Source organism: Mauremys mutica, chromosome 4 (genome assembly GCF_020497125.1).
Source record: "Mauremys mutica isolate MM-2020 ecotype Southern chromosome 4, ASM2049712v1, whole genome shotgun sequence".
Lineage (NCBI taxonomy): Eukaryota > Metazoa > Chordata > Testudines > Geoemydidae > Mauremys > Mauremys mutica.
This window is the reverse complement of record NC_059075.1, coordinates 136,544,650-136,562,273: the sequence shown is the minus strand read 5'-3', so window position 1 is coordinate 136,562,273 and position 17,624 is coordinate 136,544,650. Positions and strand designations below refer to the sequence as shown.

Genomic DNA, 17,624 nt, shown 5'->3' with positions numbered 1-17,624 from the left:
GGGGCGGGAACTTGCTCCCCATCCATCCCTGCCCTGGCTTCTCTCCCCCCTCCAAGGCTGGGGACCCCTACTCCCTGCAATCCTTCCCCAGGAGCCACTTAGCTCAACCACAGTGCCATCTAGGCACCCTCCCGCATCCAGCCTCTCACACTGCGCACCGCCAGGCCACACCCTCAGCCTGCCGGTGGGTGTGCTTCCCAGGATCCTGCTCCTCGGAGTCTCAGCTGGCAGCCGCTCCTTCCCCTGGGCAGCTCTGCCAGCCTTATCCCCCGCCATCCATGGCAGGAACACGGGGGTGTAAATCCCCAAATCTGCCACCCCCAGAAATCCACCACCCTAGGCAGCTGCCTAGCTTTCGTATGCCTAGAACGGCTTCTGCCCACAGCTTTACCAATGCACCTTAAGCCCGACCTGCAGGCCTCCCTGCTGTTCCATTCCTGGATCCCTACACACAGCTCTGCCAATGCCCTTCAGCCCTGACCTATAGTGGCACTGCTCCCTGGCCCAGCCCTCTCCATGGCAGATGGCCGGAGAGTCAGTTTTGTGCCTTGTGACTTGCACAGATTCCCTCTAGGGGTTACTTCCTAGCTTGATGCTTTCGGTTCACGTCAGCCTCTGAGCATCGGTGTCTGTCGGAGGGACTGAACATCACCGTCTCTTGGAGGACATGTATCCGGATTACGAACGTCCCGGCACTGAATGGGCCACCTCGCCTGGAGCCTGGGCCTGGAACCAGAATCTGAGCCAGAGAAAGGTCATTAATCGTGCACCTCTCGGAACACCCACGCGTGCCTCGCATCTGCAAGGCACAGTGCCCGGTGCTCATGCCTGTAAAGCCCTCATGTGCCCCCACTTCCCCCGACCACACACACTCATCACACGTATGCAGCCCTCTGCAGAGACCCTCACTTACAAACACACAATCCCATCACACGTACGCACGCACACACAGCTTCTGTTCTTTTTCAAACGCACAGCCTCCTCCCACACACGCTCCCACCTTCAGAGATTCTAATGCCATACACCACAAGGCACGCGCCGGCTCACCCAGCCATACACACAGCGTTGAGGGCTCAGAACCATCGCAGGGACTGCACCGAGGTACCTGCGTCATGCGCTTCCTTGACCACACGCACAGGCCCATGCGGGGCAGCTGGGAGGGCTACATCTGAGGAGATGATTATGGAAAGCAGGGGAGGGTGGGGGTGGAGTGATGGGGAGGTGCTAAGAATCCTGGACAAACCCAAGCTGTGTTCTAGCTTGGAGGGCAGCCATGCCCTGCAGCCCCATCCCCGCTAGGCACAGAAAAGTGCCGAGGGCCTGCAGGAATCCGGTTTAAGCCCTCATTAGAGGGCTCGCTAGTGCTGGAGGTGGCGTGGCAGCCCGGAGCGGCGCATTCCAGCTGACTCGGCGGGTCCGCTCCTTTGAAGGGCCCAGCGGCATTTGGCTGCTTTTCAGGGGTCGCCCGGGTGCTGTGCTGCCCGCTCGCTGGATGAAACGGACTCGGTTCACGGAGAAGTCAGGAGTGAAGCACTGATCGCGGGGACTGGGTCAGAGAGAGAGAGGCTTGCAGTTCGGAGAGCACTGCTGTAGCCAGCTGAGGCTAAGTGGAGGGAGATACTATGAAGATGCATTAAAGGCAGACAGCTGGGCATGCTCCCCCTTCTTTCCCTGTCCCGCTCCAGCCCAGGAAAGACCAGGCACAATTCATTCCCTGTAGGTTGGACGATTTTAAACCGCTGCCAGACAAAGGGCTAGATGTGGGCTGAAAGCCACAGCCCAAGCCACGGGAGCGGGGAACTGGAGAAGGCCCAGGATGCAGCAAGAACTCTCCGGAGGAATTCTAGCTGAATTCAAACCCATGACAGCTCTGCTATGCCCTGTTGCTTTCCCAAAGGAGTCGAGGTTTCCCCAGGCCCATCTCTTTCCCCCCCTTGGCTGCTGCTTGACTGCCACCCACCACCCCAGAGATGGCTGCATTACACTGGTGGGAGATAATGGAGATAAGGCCCCAGACAGTGAGAGGCACTGGGGCTCCATGCTTGTGCAGCCACTGATGAGATGGGGGCTGCGGTCTGTAATTAGTCTCGTTACAGACCTTGCACCAGGCCCCATATTTTAGCGTCTCTCTCTTCTCCTCTCTGTAGGATTGATGACTCCCCTCCCCGTATATCAAATGCCCTGTGAGCCCTGGGAACGCCTTCGATATTCCCATCCCCATGCGGCATGCCCACATCCCCTGGATCATCAGCAATCCACTAGGGCTAATTAGGAGATTTCCCGCATTCCCATTGTTGCCTGCTAACACGGCTGGAGAGCTCACAAGTTACCACCCCACTTTCTTCTGAGCCCCGAGAGAGCTGCTGTTTGCAGGGGGGGGGAGGGAAAGAAATGATCCCCCTCCTTTTTTTTTTTTTTTAACGGTGTTGATATCCTGCAGGAGACAGAGCTGTCCTGCCTAGATGGCAAGGTAATTCTCCCTCTGTCTCTCTCACATTCGCACACCAGACAGTTTACGATTCATGCGCTGATCACAATCTAAAACAACTCCGATTTTATCCTGCGGCGATCAGCATGAGGCTAGCTTGCTCCCTGCCCCCACTCTGCATACACGGACACGCCTCCCTGCCAACACACACGTGAATGAAGCGCCATGTCTAGGCACATGCGTTCAACCACACACACTCACCCACGGACCCCCGCCTACCCCTTTATGATTCATGCCTCCATGACAATCTCTGATGAGCTTTGAGTCTATAGCAATGGGCAGAAAGATAAACTGCAGCCCACACCCATTCTGTTCCCATGCTCATACCCCCCACACATACGCACACACAGCCAGTCACAACCACTTACCCTACAAGTATCCATATCATTTATGAGCTGACACATACACCTAGACACCCAGACACAATCTCTCCTCCCAACACCCATTCCACATACCCCTAGACACAGAGACTGTGTATTCCCCAGTAGGGGTGTGATCATGAACTGAGGGCAGCTCCGCCCTGACTTTCACAACCACACAGGCATTCGCACCCCGAACTGGCAAGTGTTGCACGCTTGGAAAGTGCATGTGTTCTCCCCCGTCAGCATGTGGCCCACGGAGAGGACAACAAACTCCTACCAGCTAGCAGAGTTAGTCCTTTAGTTCAAGTGGTAGAAGTCTTTGCTTCAGTGTAGGGTGACCAGATGTCCCGATTTTAGAGGGACAGTCCCGATTTTGGGGTCTTTTTCTTATATAGGCTCCTATTACCCCACCCATCCACCCCCTGTGCCGATTTTTCACATTTGCTGTCTGGTCACCCTACTTCAATGCTGAAGGTCCCTGCACTTCCCTGAGATTGTCTGTGGTAATTGCATGCGCAAATGGGCCAGACAACGAGTGTATTTCTAAAGATGGAGGCCCAGATTCTCCGCTGGGCAGAGCAGAAAGGAGGGGCCCACCCGGGAGCTGGTTACAACTCACTGATTCTCTGTCCAACCCTGGCCCAGCTGAGAACAGCCTAGGGTGGCTGCTGTAATTTGCATCAGCTGGCTGCGCCCTGAGGACCCATCCACCAGCTAAGGATCCCTTGAGCAAATCATGGTCTGGCCGCACCTCTGCCTGCCCTGCAGAGATGGTTGCTTAGGCTATGCCAGCTCCTGTGCCTGCTGGGACCTTCTTACCCTGGGGATATCCTCAGTTTGGGGGTTAGGGTTAGATTTCTTTCTCTTACCTCTGGCAGCATGGCCCAAAGGAAGCAGAGGAAGGCAGGGCAGAAGATCTGACCCTGAACTTCATAGCGGTGCCCAGACACCAGTACAATGGGCACCATCCCAGAGAACCCTTGGAGTGAATAAATAATCAGTACATCAGTTGCTAACAGGCCCCTAGGCAGCATTTTCTGACCGCACTTCCAGGTTTCTTTTTGAATTGTTTTATTTTCACTGCCACGGGCGAGGAGAAGTGAAAATACCATTGAGCTAGAATCAGTTGAGAGCTACTGTATGTATATAGCTATACATGTACAGTGTACCGGTATATATACACATATAGATATATAAATATATACATAGGGTTTCCAGGTTTAATGTTGAAATCAGTCAAACCCAATAAATCCCACTGAGGAACATTTGGAGATGAGGGTTTTGATCAAAAATACCTGCCTGGAATTTGCAATTTTCACAGTGTTTGCGGAGGGAATGAGTAGATCTTAACAGTCTCTCTACTGCTTCCTGGGAGCCCATCCCTGGAGCGTGGCAGGTAGATTTTGAAAGGCACAAAGGAGAGTTAAGGCATCTAGTTCCCGCTGATTTTCATGGATCACTCCTATTGATTTGCAATGGAAGCTGGACATCAAACTCCCATTTGTGCCTTTAAAAACCTCCTCCTCTCACACAGGGTTCATATTTTGTTGAATTCAAGGGAGACAATTGCTGGTGGGTTTATTTGTTTATAAACACCGATTTAAAACAGATTCTTTTTCCTTTAAAAAACAATCCTCAATTGGTCCAGAACATAAACATGGAAAATCAGAAAGAAACGAAACCCAGACCCCTATGTATGCAGTGGCGAAGGAGGAGGGAGCCGTACATATAAGAACTGGGGGTAGACTAAAAAAATAAGCTCCTCAAAAAAAATTTTTTTTTTTTTCAAAATGAAAAAGGTACAAGCGGTGTTTGGTTCTGTAAAGCGACCGAGAATGAAACATAACGCAAGGTAGGCTAGGAGAGAGACCAGGAGATCACATTCTACATGTCACAATCCAAAGCAACTCAACTGAGATCAACGGAGTGACTGTGGAGTTACCCCTGCGTCACTGAGATCTGAATCTGGCCCCACGGACATAAGTAGGAGAGCATGTTTCACGCCTGCATTGCTGTTAAAATAATTGACTCCGAGCGTACACCTCCAACAGGAGCTCCTGGGAGGACGTGTCCAGGGGACAATGGGGCTGTCTGGTCACTGAGGACGTGGTCAAAGCCCATTGATGTAAATGGGAGTCCATTGGCTTTGAGGGCCATAGTGGGGGGTTTGGGATGGAAGAGGGGGGTTGCACATATACCGTCAGCTACTGTGTTCAATCTGTGCAGCTCCACGGGGCCGTATAGGCCTACAGAGAGAGCCAAAGGGGAACCAGACCGAGAGCAGGGCAGGATAGGAAGAGAAGAGATGGTGGGAGGGTTAGCATAATGGGCACGTCTTACCCAGCAATGCCAAAGCTAGAGACCTGGTTGGAGGTAAAGGAAAGGGGTGTATGTGGCAGGGGTCAAGGAGAGTATTGGAGAGAGAGAGAGACGCTTCTTGGGAATGATATGAAGGTGTTGTGTTGCTGTGTGCAATACAGAAAGAGACACACACACTGGCGGCTCATGACACCCCAGCTCCTTCCAGCTGCTAAAATGGAGGCAATGCAGCTGTAAGTCAAAAGCAGTCCCAGTGTGAAGGGGGAAAGACCGATCAGCCAGAACCTCCGCTAGCCTAGCTCCACTGAAGTCCATGGAGCTTTGCCGATTCACATCCAAAGATCTGCCAAGACGAGGAGCCCAAATGGATTCACAGGAGGAGAGAGGGGGGAAAGTCAAGACTTAGGGACGTCTCCTACAGCCACCAAGCCCAATTTTGCTCTCAGTTACCCCACACAGAATCCTGCTGAGTTCAAAGTGAGCTGCACAGGGGTAAGGGAGAGAAACACTGGACTTGTTTTGCTGTGCATGCTTGGATCATGCCGAGGAGGCTAATACCGGAGGCAGAGCAAATCACAGGGATCCAGAGGGATTTGAGTCACTGAGGTGAGCAGGCCACTGAGATGGTGAATGCACTTCGTTGCTGAGATGTGTAAAGGGATTCGCCTGTGGGAGAGAGGAACCAGGCCACAAGATCCGAGCTGAGCGTGTGTCACCCAGCAGCACACTGATGGAGTCCCAGAGGGCAGAATCATTAAAAACCTAAGTCCTGTGCAGAGCAGAACAGCAAAACCACTCAGGACACAGTAATGCCTCATTCTGCCCATTGGGCCACATGCAATAGTTGGCACTAGGTTGTGGCAATACTGCTACTGTGCCTGACGCATGTTAGATACCTGCTGAGCTTCAGCAGGCAGCGCTGGATGCTGCCCCACATAGCTGGAGAGGATGCAATGTGTGCTACCAAAGATCAAAGCATCCGTTACCCAGAGGGGAAGAGAGCTCGATGGAGTCTCCAGGAACAAAGAGGGCACTATTCTCAGCTGGCGTCCATGGGTGCAGCTCCATTGAAGTCAGAGCCAATTTACACCAGCTGAAGGATCTGGCCCTGGGACTTAAGGCTTGAAGTTGGCGAACAGGATCAACAAACTAAGAGAGAATTTTTCACGCTGCTTCAAAATCTCAGAGGAATCAAGGGGGCACGCAGGGACTTTGAGCAGAGCTCTCACCCAACCAGGGCAGGAGAGAATAAGTGACGGGGGAAGGCGAGCGAAGGGTCTGAAGAAAGGCGATAGAGACCTTCGTTGGGATGCTGGAGGAGCGTGAAGGGCAGCAGGAGGTGGTGACAAGAGGAAGCTAAAGCAAGCCGCGCCAGTGGGCTGGGCAGCTTCTTCTGTTCTTCACATCTCTCTTCTCTCCTCTTGCTCCCCCCGCAAGTGGATTTCTGGCGGGCGAGGGGGATGGGCAGAGGGTGTTTCATTCTGATGGGGGAGCGCCCAGGGAAGCTGCAGTTTTCTCACCATCGTTCTGGTCCCCCAAGAGATCCAGGCCCGTCTCAGGGTGTAACGACATCGCTTGTGCTTAAATCCGCTCCCAAGTGCACAGTTGGGGGGAACTGTAGTTTATGACAATTCTCCCTTCTGCCAGACTAAATTCGGATTTACGCCTCTGAATGTGAAGCAGAGATCCCCACAATGCACCTGGCATTACTCTAACCTGCCACCTTTAAATAAGACAAATGGCTCAGGTCAGATACATCCAAAGGGAATGAAAGGGATTAACGTAACCAGCTACCTTTAAACAGGAACAATGTCGATCTTTGGGACATCTAGGACTGCCCGCCAACGTCACCCTATCTGGCCACTGGGTGTCACTGTGGTGCCCCATAAATGGAACAGAGGAAGCATTTGTCTGCTTGCAAAAAGGTGGTGCTTTCAAGACAGATCTCCCCTATTGTTCCTGTTCCCCAGAATGAGGATCTCTCTGCTCTACCAGTGCAAAATCCAGGGCCCTAGCAATGTCCAGCCTTCAGCACCAGCTCCTGGACTTGACCCCATCATGCAGGAGTGCTGCAGTGCCATGACAGCTCAAGCTGTCCCTAATGCGTAGAGCCACAGTTAATCCATCTCCCCTCACCTTGAGATGTCTCTCTATCTAGCCCCATTGCAGACCCTAGCCTCACAAACTACTCTAAGCTCTGGGTTCGAGGAGTTACTCTTCGTCTCGAAACCATCTTTTGGAATCAAAGTAGCCGCATGTATTAGGAAGGACCCAGCTGCAGGTCACCAGCCAGAGCAAAGACCACCCTCTTTGTGGTTTTTCATAGATTCACCGATTCCAAGGCCAGAAGGGACCATTGTGATCATCTAGTCAGACCTCCTGGGTAATACAGGCCCAAGAACTGCCCCAAAGTAATTCCTAGAGCAGAGCTTTTAGAAAACCATCCAATCTTGATTTAAAAGTTCTCAGTGATGGTTGATGCCCATACTACTCTGACACAAGGGCAGACTGGTGGGTGCGTACATGAAAGGGATACTCCATCAGGATTCTTATAATCCACAGGGTTTTAATGTGGGACCTTATGGGGACTCCTTATGGGATCTATCTGATTTGGCGATGGGGACCTGCTGGTAACCCTGGCTACCATGAATTGTGATAGAATCCAGCATGGTGCAGCAAGAAGCTGCCATGTGGGTGAGGAAGTTGCTTGTTTGCATGAATTTTCTTCCATGTGAATACATTCAACCCACCCAAGGGCTCTGCATGCCTGCCACATGCTTATATGGTGTCTGTACCCAGAATCTTCTGCTCAGTGGGGAACCTCTGAGGTTTCATCAGATTTCATTGGTATGAAGTTGGTGGGTGAGTCCAGCACCAATGTCACCCGAAGACACAATGGCTGAGCAAACCCACTGGGTTTCCTTAGGATCGTCCAAAGTGAAGTGTGAGCTGCACCAGTTTGGGCCAAGGAGAGGACTTGAGGACTTGGAAAGAAGTAGAACCTGACCTGGATTCCCAACGCCCACCTCGAATGAATTCTGTGCCCTTGGAAGAGAAGCACCTGAACTAGATCTTGGTGCCCAAGACAACTTGGGTTATTTTGCCGGATATTGCAGCTTTGGGGATGAAATCGCCTTGTCTCATAAAACAGCTATAATTGCCTCGGATCATTGTCCGGTTCCAGGCCCCCTGCCCCTCCCATCTGCCAGATAGCCCCTCCATCACTGGGCGCTCCCAAAACAAAGCTGACGTACCACTGTCTGCTGGAGTTGGGAGGAGATGCTGATAGACCTACAAAGACCAGGTCCACCTGAAGATGGTTCCTATGGCTGGAAGATGTACAGACCTGGGAAAGAAAGGCAGTTGCATGCTAGGTATAAGTGGGTGGCATTTGAGCAGGCACCTCTTCTCTGACTTTGACCTAAAGAGTAGGCGTGAAAGGGCCCCATTTACACAAAGGCCTTGGATGCTTATTGTGGCATAGTGCCATTGTGTGGGCACTACAGGTATCTGACAGGAAGTGCACTCCTATAAGATACATGCAGCATCCACAGGGCGGTACTGTGCTGCACCTAACGGTGGCGGGGCTCCTTGCAGCTGAGGAAGGAGGAAAGAGAGGGGAGAGGAAGAGGAGACAGAGCATTGAGGGGTGAGTGGGGTGGGTTGAATGGGGGAACAAGATATTTTCCAAGTGTCTGACATAGACTGGAGTCAATTGTCTGCGCAAAGCCAAAGTCCCGGGAGAGTGGCACTGCTGGGAGAGTTAAAACACGACTGACTGTAGGAGCCGGAAGCACATCATGAGGTCCAAGGGGATGGGAGGTTTCAGTTGGTTGCCGTCCAGGCGCAGGTAGCGGAGCCGGGGCGAATTTTCTAGATCTGAGGAGAAGTCTTGGAAGGTGACCAGGGAGGTGGGGCAAATCTGGGTCCCGTTGATTTCTGCAGGGGAAGAGAGAGCATGGCATGGGTTGGAAGAGCTCATCTGATTCCAGGCGAGAGATGCTGAGAGTTTATCTACTCTACATCACACCCATCCATCCACCCATCTATGGTGTTCAGTGATCACTTAGTGCTTAAGGGGCTTGCAAGAGATCTGCTTTGTTGTCTCTGGTGCATACCACCCCATCCCATAGTTAAAGTAGATTGAAACAGAAGAGGGAGTTCTCACTGCATCAAAGGAAGAGGAGGGTTCCGGTGCCCCTCACTTTACTCCTGTATCTCCTTGGGTATGTCCGTTCTCTTGGGACGAGCTAGCTATGCATCTGTTTTATTGACAGAGCACATCACTGCAGTACCTAGGTGCTGATGCTACAGTGGAAATACGTATTGGTTTAGGTACAAATGGGGGCACACTTTCTCCTTTGTTGTGGGTGCATTTTTGCACCTAGAGTGTTGCACCCATCGATGGATTTTGAGTGCAACTCTAAGTCCTTGTTGTTCTAGCTAGCTGACTCTAGGGGCATATCAGGTGGCAGAGGTGCAATGACTCACATTTGCACCCGGGATTCATTCCGTGGGTGGGAATTGTGCCTCTGAACTAGGAGACAGGACCTCAGCCTATCTGAAAACATACCTCTCTATCGATGGAGAGCAAGAGAGCAGAGTTGCCTGTCCTTCTATCAGCGGGGATCTGCAAGCAGTGAGCCGCACGTCACTCTAACTCTAGCCATGTGGGCATCCCAAGTCCCCTTTTGTCTACCAAAATATAGGGATCCCTGGGCCACTGTTGTTGAATTCAATGTCCCAGGTGGTGGATCACCTTGCCAAGCTCCATGTGTCAAACCAACCAACAGGCTTACCCAATCTGTTAGCTTCTGCATGACATGGCTTCCCTCATGTGGCACCTCCTCCCCCTACAGACACAGCAGGGTTCATCAGTCCAGCGTGCTTGGATTTACTAAAGGGAATGTGGGATTTCACCTATCCTGACTATCCAGATGCAAACTCCAGTCCTTCTGCCCTTCAGCTCCCACAGCTTTTACGATTCTACCAGAGGAATCTTACATTGGCCTTTGGCGTCACCAAATCATCTGAGCACACACAGCCCCAGCAGAGCTCCAAAGCCAGCCTTCAAAACATCAGCCAGGCATTGGAGATTCCACTCTGTCATTAACTCCAGCAAACAATGAGAAGTCCTTGCAACAAGTGAGCACTCCAGCAGGCCACCGAGAAGGTGTAGTCACCACCCCCATGCCTTCTAATTGGCTATAGCAGCTGGGGACTCACTCACATCAGCCTAAGAATATTCCTGATTGGGTGATTTTCCAGGAAACAGCAAGCTATAATTCCTCCCGTCCCTGTAGGTAGCTATAAAAATAGCCCAAAGTATTGCTAATCATTGCTGCCATTATGAAGCCATCACAAGAGGCAGGAAAACCCTGGAGCTAGAGAGAGCATTAGCCATGAGTAGTTATTCTGGGGCTTATTTTCATGTCTATTTTTCTTATGCTGTGTGTGCGGTGCTCCCAGGGCTCTGCTGCGATTTCAGAGTGTCTGGGGTGCTCTCAGGTTGCATCTGCACTTCCTAACATCTTCTACAGTGTCTCTATCAGTGATGTGGGGCAGAGAGAAGGGTGCTACGGTGGGGTGGCCTTGGATGCAGAGTTCTGCCAGTAATCTGTGCTTAACAAGAGAAAGGTGAGAAATACTGTGGCACTTTATGAAAGGGAGAAAAATACTTTACAATGGGAAATCGGTATTGCCAACCCCAGGCTTTCAAAAATTTTGATCTAGGACGCCCAGTGTCAGAAGACTGGCTTAAAAACCAGGACATCAAAAAAAAGAGGCTGGGTTCTTTCTGTTCGCCTTCTGTTTGCAAGCCCTTTAGGGGAGCATATTTCAGGCTTTTCTCTGCCACCACGAGGGCTAGAAACTTGCTTTTAAAGAAAATAAAAGCAGAGATTCTCACTGAATACATGACTCCAGAAGCTGAAGACTTAAAAAAGCCACCAAATGTCCCAAGGCTCAAGATAAAATGCAGACAATTGGCAGCACAGGGGAATGGAACATGGGTCTCTCTCTAACCTGCAGCATATACCTCCTTAACTAGCATACCATAGCCGTGCTGAATAACTACATCACAGATCTGTCAGCAACTTGACCCCGAATTCCCGCTTAGTTCAAACTTGGCCCAAATTGGCCCTTATTTGGCCTTTTGGGGTTCCTGTCGGTTGCTGCTGGTTCTTTAGTCCCCTGTGGGCCAGTCCAGCTACTTAAGCAAGGCCTAGATTGAGCCCTTCTGTCTCCTTGTCCTTTTCTCCCGGCACTGCTGACCTTCAGTGATGACAACTTAGTTCCACTAGGATTCTTCACCTTGAAACTGCTTGCCCCTCTCTTCGTTTTTTGGATCAAACCCCAGTGTATTCATAAGCTGGATGCCCGTGCTCTACTGCCACCTCCTTTGACCACTACAGTTGTCATGTTCCACCTCAGAGGTGGCTGCTCTTCAGTGGTGGACCATTTTGGCATATAAGGGCCCAATCTAGAAGCCCTTACTCAGACAAAACTCTCATTTAAGTTAAGGGGGAGATTTTCCTAAGTAAGGACTTTGGGGTTACATCCTTCATTGCTATTATCAATGGGTTCCCCTGGTCCTTTCACTGATGTGACAGTCTATGGGCATAGCTGTCAAACTGCCAGCCATAAAGGTATTTAGATTTTAACTACAGTTTTGGGACTACTGATTTACAGGTGTATAATCGCCCATACTGCTCTGCTACCAAAACTCCATCAGCCCAATCTCTGCAGCCACAATATTAGGAGTTGGGCTGGTTTCTGTGTGTGTCCCTCCTTTGCATGCAGAGAATTTCTGGAAGGAGCTCTGCATTCTTGCTTCCCTGCAGATGTTTTCAACCAGGGCAGCAGGTGGTGAGAGCTCCAATAGCACAAACATCTGGGTCTGCTGGGAACAGGCCTTTGTTATTCCTACATCTGCTGTGTTTATGCATTTCATTGCCTGGCACCTGTCCCATGAAATCTCTGTTCTTTGCCTAAATCCGTGTGAAGCTGTCTCTGATGGATTTGCAGAGGTGCTCACCAGCATGGCCCTGATCTCCCTTCATCCCTCTCTGCATCCCCTAGCCCTGCTAGCCTCAACACCCAGAAAGTTAAGCTGTATTGTTTCCATCTATCTTAGGTACACATATGAGCCCCCAACATCACTGTAGTATCTGAGCACCTCACAGTTCCCTGTGAGGTAGGGAAGTATGATCCCCGTTTTACAGATGGAAAGACTAAGTGAGTTGTCCAGGATCATATGGGAAAAATCTGTGGCAGAGCAGGAAATGGAACCCAGGTCTCCTGAGTAGTGCTTTGGACCATCCTTTTCCTAAGTACAGGCCCTTCCACCACCTGGCCCCATGCACCCATGTAAAAGGGCCCCCAACCCATTCTAAACATCAAGTCCTGTTTTGAAGGGAGTGGAACCCTGTGGTTGGGTTTCACACTGAAAGAAACAATCTCCGGATGCAAAGAATTCTGTCCCCAGGGGACGTCTGCTCCCTCTAGGCCCAGCCACAGCCACGTAGGCCTGCCGACCTGCTACCCCCAACTCACTTTCAATGGAATTGTCGTTTAGGTAGAGGTGCTCCAGTTTGGGGTTGATGAAGGGCATAGTGGTGAGCTTATTATGCGCCAGTTGCAGCACCAGCAGGTTACTGAGGTTGAAGGAGTTCTTGGGCAGCCCTTTGTCAGAAATCTGATTGTAGTTAAGCCTGAGAAAGGCCAGATTGGGGAATTCTTTGAAGTAGTCATCAGGGATGTCCTCAATGTTGTTCCTGTCTAGGAAGAGCTGGTGGACAGCACTGGGCAGCCCAGGAGGCAACTTCCGCAGAATGTTGTGGGCTAGGTTGAGCTGCATGAGGTTCTTGAGCCCCCTGAAGGTGTTTTTGTTGAAGACTCCATCACTCAGCTTGTTGTGGTGCAGGTCCAGGAGGACCAGGTGCTCCAGCTTGTTGAAAACCCCAGAGGGGATCTTGGAGATCTGATTCCTGCTCAGACGCAGCTGCTCCAGGTTGGCTGGCAGGAAGGATGGCACCTCCTTGAGCTGGTTCTTCTCCAGGTACAGAAAGACTAGGCTGTCCAACTGCTCCATCACCCGCCGGTCCAACTTCTTGATGCGGTTGTTGTCCAGGTTGACCCACCTCAGCTCCGTGGCATTCTTGAAGGACTCTTCTGGGAGGCTGTCAATGAAGTTGTTCTGGAGATAGAGGTAGTGGATCCTGGGAGGGATGAGGGGCACCTTCCTCAGGTTGCGGCTGTCACAGTAGAGGGCTGAGGGGAAGTCTGGAGGACAAAAGCATTCTCTGGGGCAATCCGGGAAGACAGAGGGGGGGCCCGGCGGCAGAGGTGGAGGCAGCTCTGTTGGCTCGACCGGCTCGGGAGTCAGGCGGGCGGGCTTCCACTCGGGAGTCGGGCGGGCGGGCTTCCGCTCGGATGTCGGGCGGGCGGGCTTCCGCCCAGGCTTCCGCCTCTGCCCGTTCACTTCAGAGATCAACACAAGGATGAGGAGGAGAAGCAATCTGAATGCTGCCTTCATGGTCCAGCAATTCACCTGCAGGGGGCACAACGAGGTTTGTTAAAAAGAGACTTGTCTAGGCACTATGTATCTCCCATCACAGCTGTATCAGCCCCTCATGAACACTAACCAGTTTACCCTCACCATGCCCCGCCATGCAGGGAAGAGTAATTATCTCTCATGTCCAGACCGGGAACCGTGGCAATGACTGATCAAGGGGCTTGCCCAAGGTCACACAGGAAGTCATAGGGTCACAGACTTTAAGGCCAGAAGGAATCACCAAATAGTCTAATCTGACCTCCTGTATATCCCAGGTCACCAACACCAGCTTCACACCAACCCAACAACCAAAATGAGACCCAAGGAGCCCCCAGGAGGCTAGACCATTATGTGCTGCAGGCCAAGAACTGGTAGGACCAAGACTCACCAGTGCCCACTGCCCTGGAATGGCAGGGAAATGAAAAGTTTGTGAGAGATGTGGGAATTGACTCTAGATCTCCCGAGTCCCAGACCAGTGCCTCAGCAACAAGACTATCCTCCCTTCCTCCTTACGCAGGGTCCGCTATCGTGCTGGTTAGACAATTAGTGGGGCAGCACTGATGACAGAACAAGGAGTAATGGTCTCAAGTTGCCATGAGGGAGGTTTAGGTTGGATATTAGGAAAAACTTTTTCACTAGGAGAGTGGTGAAGCACTGGAATGGGTTACCTAGGGAGGTGGTGGAATCTCCTTCTTTAGAGGTTTTTAAGGACAGGCTTGACAAAGCCCTGGCTGGGATGATTTAGTTGGGAATTGGCCCCGCTTTGAGCAGGGGGTTGGACTAGATGACCTCCTGAGGTCCCTTCCAACCCTGATATTCTATGATTTCATACTTCATTATATAAAGGCCCCTTCCTCCCCCTCAGACACATGTATTGGAGGGTATGTGTGTAGGGATTAACACACAATGTGTGTGTGTGTGGTGGAGGGAGTGGGGTGAGGAGGAGGTGAAAAGAAAGGGTGGGGAACTAATGCAGAGATGCACACACACAATATATATAAAACATAAGATGAGATGGGCTTGAACAGATTTCCCTGGGCAGTACAGCAGTCTGTTCCGGTGAGATGCCCCTGGATTACCCAGCCCCGTATTACAGACCCAAAAGGTTCGGCGAAGACAAGCGTGTGAAATTGGGGGGTGTTTACCTGAACTGGTCCCAAGCAGCGAGCCCCCTGCCCTGCGGCTCACACGTCACCATCCATCACCCCGCTTGGCCTAAATTGCTGCACACTGTCACGAACTCTCATGAGGACAATGCCTCTGAAAGTTAACCCGCCGAGTGGCTTTTCATTGCTTTGTACAGCAGCAGGTTTTCAGGCTACAGCCCCTCCTGCAAGATGCCCGGGGCCTGCAGCTCCCCCCTAGATCTATGGACGAGAAGGCTGTTACTCCCTGGATCAGGCCCCTCATGTTTGTGTGCAGAACCTGTGGAGCAATGAGTGATGGGAATCACGCTTTGTGCAGTTGGCTCTGTAGCTCATTAATCTGTTCCGCTCACTAGGGGCCCATTTCACACAACGGCTTTTTGCTTTGATGTATTTCCCTGGGGTTTACTCCTGGAAGCAGTAATGTGACAGGAGACACTGAAGGGGGAAGGCACAGTTCACTTCACGCTCTGGGTTCACTTTTGTGAACATAGGGGGGAGGGGAGGAAATATGGCTTCAGAGCACTATTCTCATCCATGCCAGTGGGTCACAAATGCGGTTTCATTTGGAACAGAAGCTCCAGGAGAACGGGACCCAGTCCTGTGTCGGTCAAACAGGATGCACAGAGATGGACCCGAATGACAGAGACATTTGCATTCAGCTCCAATATGATTTTACACAGCAGGGCACCTGGAGATTAAGAAAAGGTGCTGCTAGGTTCAGTGCTGAGGTCTTTTGTAGCAGAGATGTGTTATGGTAGCGCTGGCTGGACTGGTAGGTCTGAAGGTGACCCACAAAATATATGGGGCCAGAGTCTCAGCTGGTAATTCAAAGCAGCACCTGCGCTGACTGCAGTGCAGATATACCATTCACACCAGCCATTTTATATTCCAGGAGTGATTTTCTCCTCTGTCTGTTTGCAGATTATTCTTCCCCCCATTCTCCTCCAGCAAATCACTTTGCTCCAGAGAGTATTTTGATTGAGCTGGGTCAGTGTTAACCATTGTTTCACTCTGCTTTGCTCTTATAAAGAGCCAGCAGAGAAGAGAAAGTCCACTGAGGCGCCATTTGGGCAAAGCATTGCCATCAGAGTCACTGGGATTCAAAACAAGCAAGTGTGGATGGCTCAGATTTTTAAAGGTATTCAGAGGCAGCTGTGCTCAGGACAGCCCATCAATGGGCCTCAGTGCCTAAATCCCTTTTGCAAATAAGATTTAGGTTCTTCAGTCAGTTAGGTGTTGTGACACTGACACATCAATGCCAAAACACCTTTACAAATCTGGGCCTAAGTGCGTTGCTGAATTGTGGCTGGAGAGCCGTGAAGGCAGGGGGGTCGATCCGCTCACATGCTTAGCAGGCAAAGGAATATACAAAGATAGGAACTGCCATGCTGGATGTCCCTTCCAGTCTGGTTTCCTGTCTCCAATAGTGGCCATCATCAGCTGTATCTTTGGAAAGTGTGTAACCCTCCCAATGCACAATTATGAATAACCCACCCAAAGGGAAATCATAGAATCATAGAATCATAGGATATCAGGGTTGGAAGGGACCTCAGGAGGTCATCTAGTCCAACCCCCTGCTCAAACCAGGGCCAATTCCCAACTAAATTATCCCAGCCAGGGCTTTGTCAAGCCTGACCTTAAAAACCTCTAAGGAAGGAGATTCCATCACCTCCCTAGGTAACCCATTCCAGTGCTTCACCACTCTCCTAGTGAAATAATATTTCCTAATATCCAACCTAAACCTCCCCCACTGCAACTTGAGACCATTTCTCCTTGTTCTGTCATCTGCCACCACTGAGAACAGTCTAGAAAGTTTATCCTCAAACCCAGGCGGTTTAATGCTTGGCTTGTTCCCTGAAGCACGCGGCTCATCACTCCTAGCAGGATCATCTGTGGCTTTGATCATTAGATCTACGTCTGATAAAGGATGTTCTATGCCACGAGGCCCATCAAAAACCAACTTCTAGTTTACAGGGTTGACTATGAACTGCTGTGTTGAGATGGGTTTGCAGTCATTTCATGTATGAAATATCTAGAGAGGAGGAAGCTAGGTAGAGGTCTCAAAGCAGCAAGCAGCACGGTGTAATCTATTTGGCAAAGGATAATGTAGCATACAGAAGAACAGAGAGGAAGGGAAAAGTATACCCAGTGGCTAGGATGTGAATGACAGATAGAGGGATATTTTCTTGGCTTCCCTGGCCCTCCTACCACAAAAAATCCATGACAGCTTTGAACAATAATTTCACTTCAGTTTTTAAAGATATTTTAACTGCAGTGCCACCAAGTGACAGTACCGAATCCTGCACCATAGATTATATGAATCATAAAGGCACATGGTCATGTGATAATTCACTTATGAGGCTACACTTCCGTCAGTGAACCGTGACGGAACATTATAAGTGTCACCAAAGAGACAGACTGCATCTTCAGAATGCGCTCAGCGGAAATAGCACCTCGATGCATCATGTTTAGCTTTGTGGCTGTGCCAGAAGTCAATGAATCAGTCGCAAATAGGCTAAATGATGATAGCAGCAGACCAGAAGCTGCTGGTGGGATGGTCAGGACGGATGGTCTTGTGTTTCCATACTGGAATAGAATGGAGGAGCTCTGAGAGACAGCAGTGTGATTTCATAGGATCATAGACATGTAGGGCTGGAAAAAATCTTGAGAAATCATCAAGTCCAGTCCCCTGTGCTGTGGCAGGACCGAGAAAATCTCTAGACCATCCCTGACAGGTGCTTGTCCAAGCTTTT

At 50.8% G+C, this 17,624-nt stretch overlaps 1 protein-coding gene across 2 annotated transcripts in view; it reads right to left on the bottom strand.

The window, feature by feature from the left end:
* Positions 1 to 4,420: 4,420 nt before the first annotated feature.
* LOC123369672 (proline and arginine rich end leucine rich repeat protein) overlaps positions 4,421 to 17,624 on the bottom strand; it is a 51,140-nt gene continuing 37,936 nt past the window's right edge. For both annotated transcript variants that reach the window (XM_045015536.1, XM_045015535.1), the window contains exons 2-3: positions 12,724 to 13,720; positions 4,421 to 9,108 (exon numbers count right to left, since the gene is read on the bottom strand). In XM_045015536.1, coding sequence (XP_044871471.1) covers positions 8,933 to 9,108; positions 12,724 to 13,705 — 1,158 coding nt within the window. In that variant the 5' untranslated portion in view covers positions 13,706 to 13,720 and the 3' untranslated portion in view covers positions 4,421 to 8,932. The remainder of the gene's footprint in view (positions 9,109 to 12,723; positions 13,721 to 17,624) is intronic.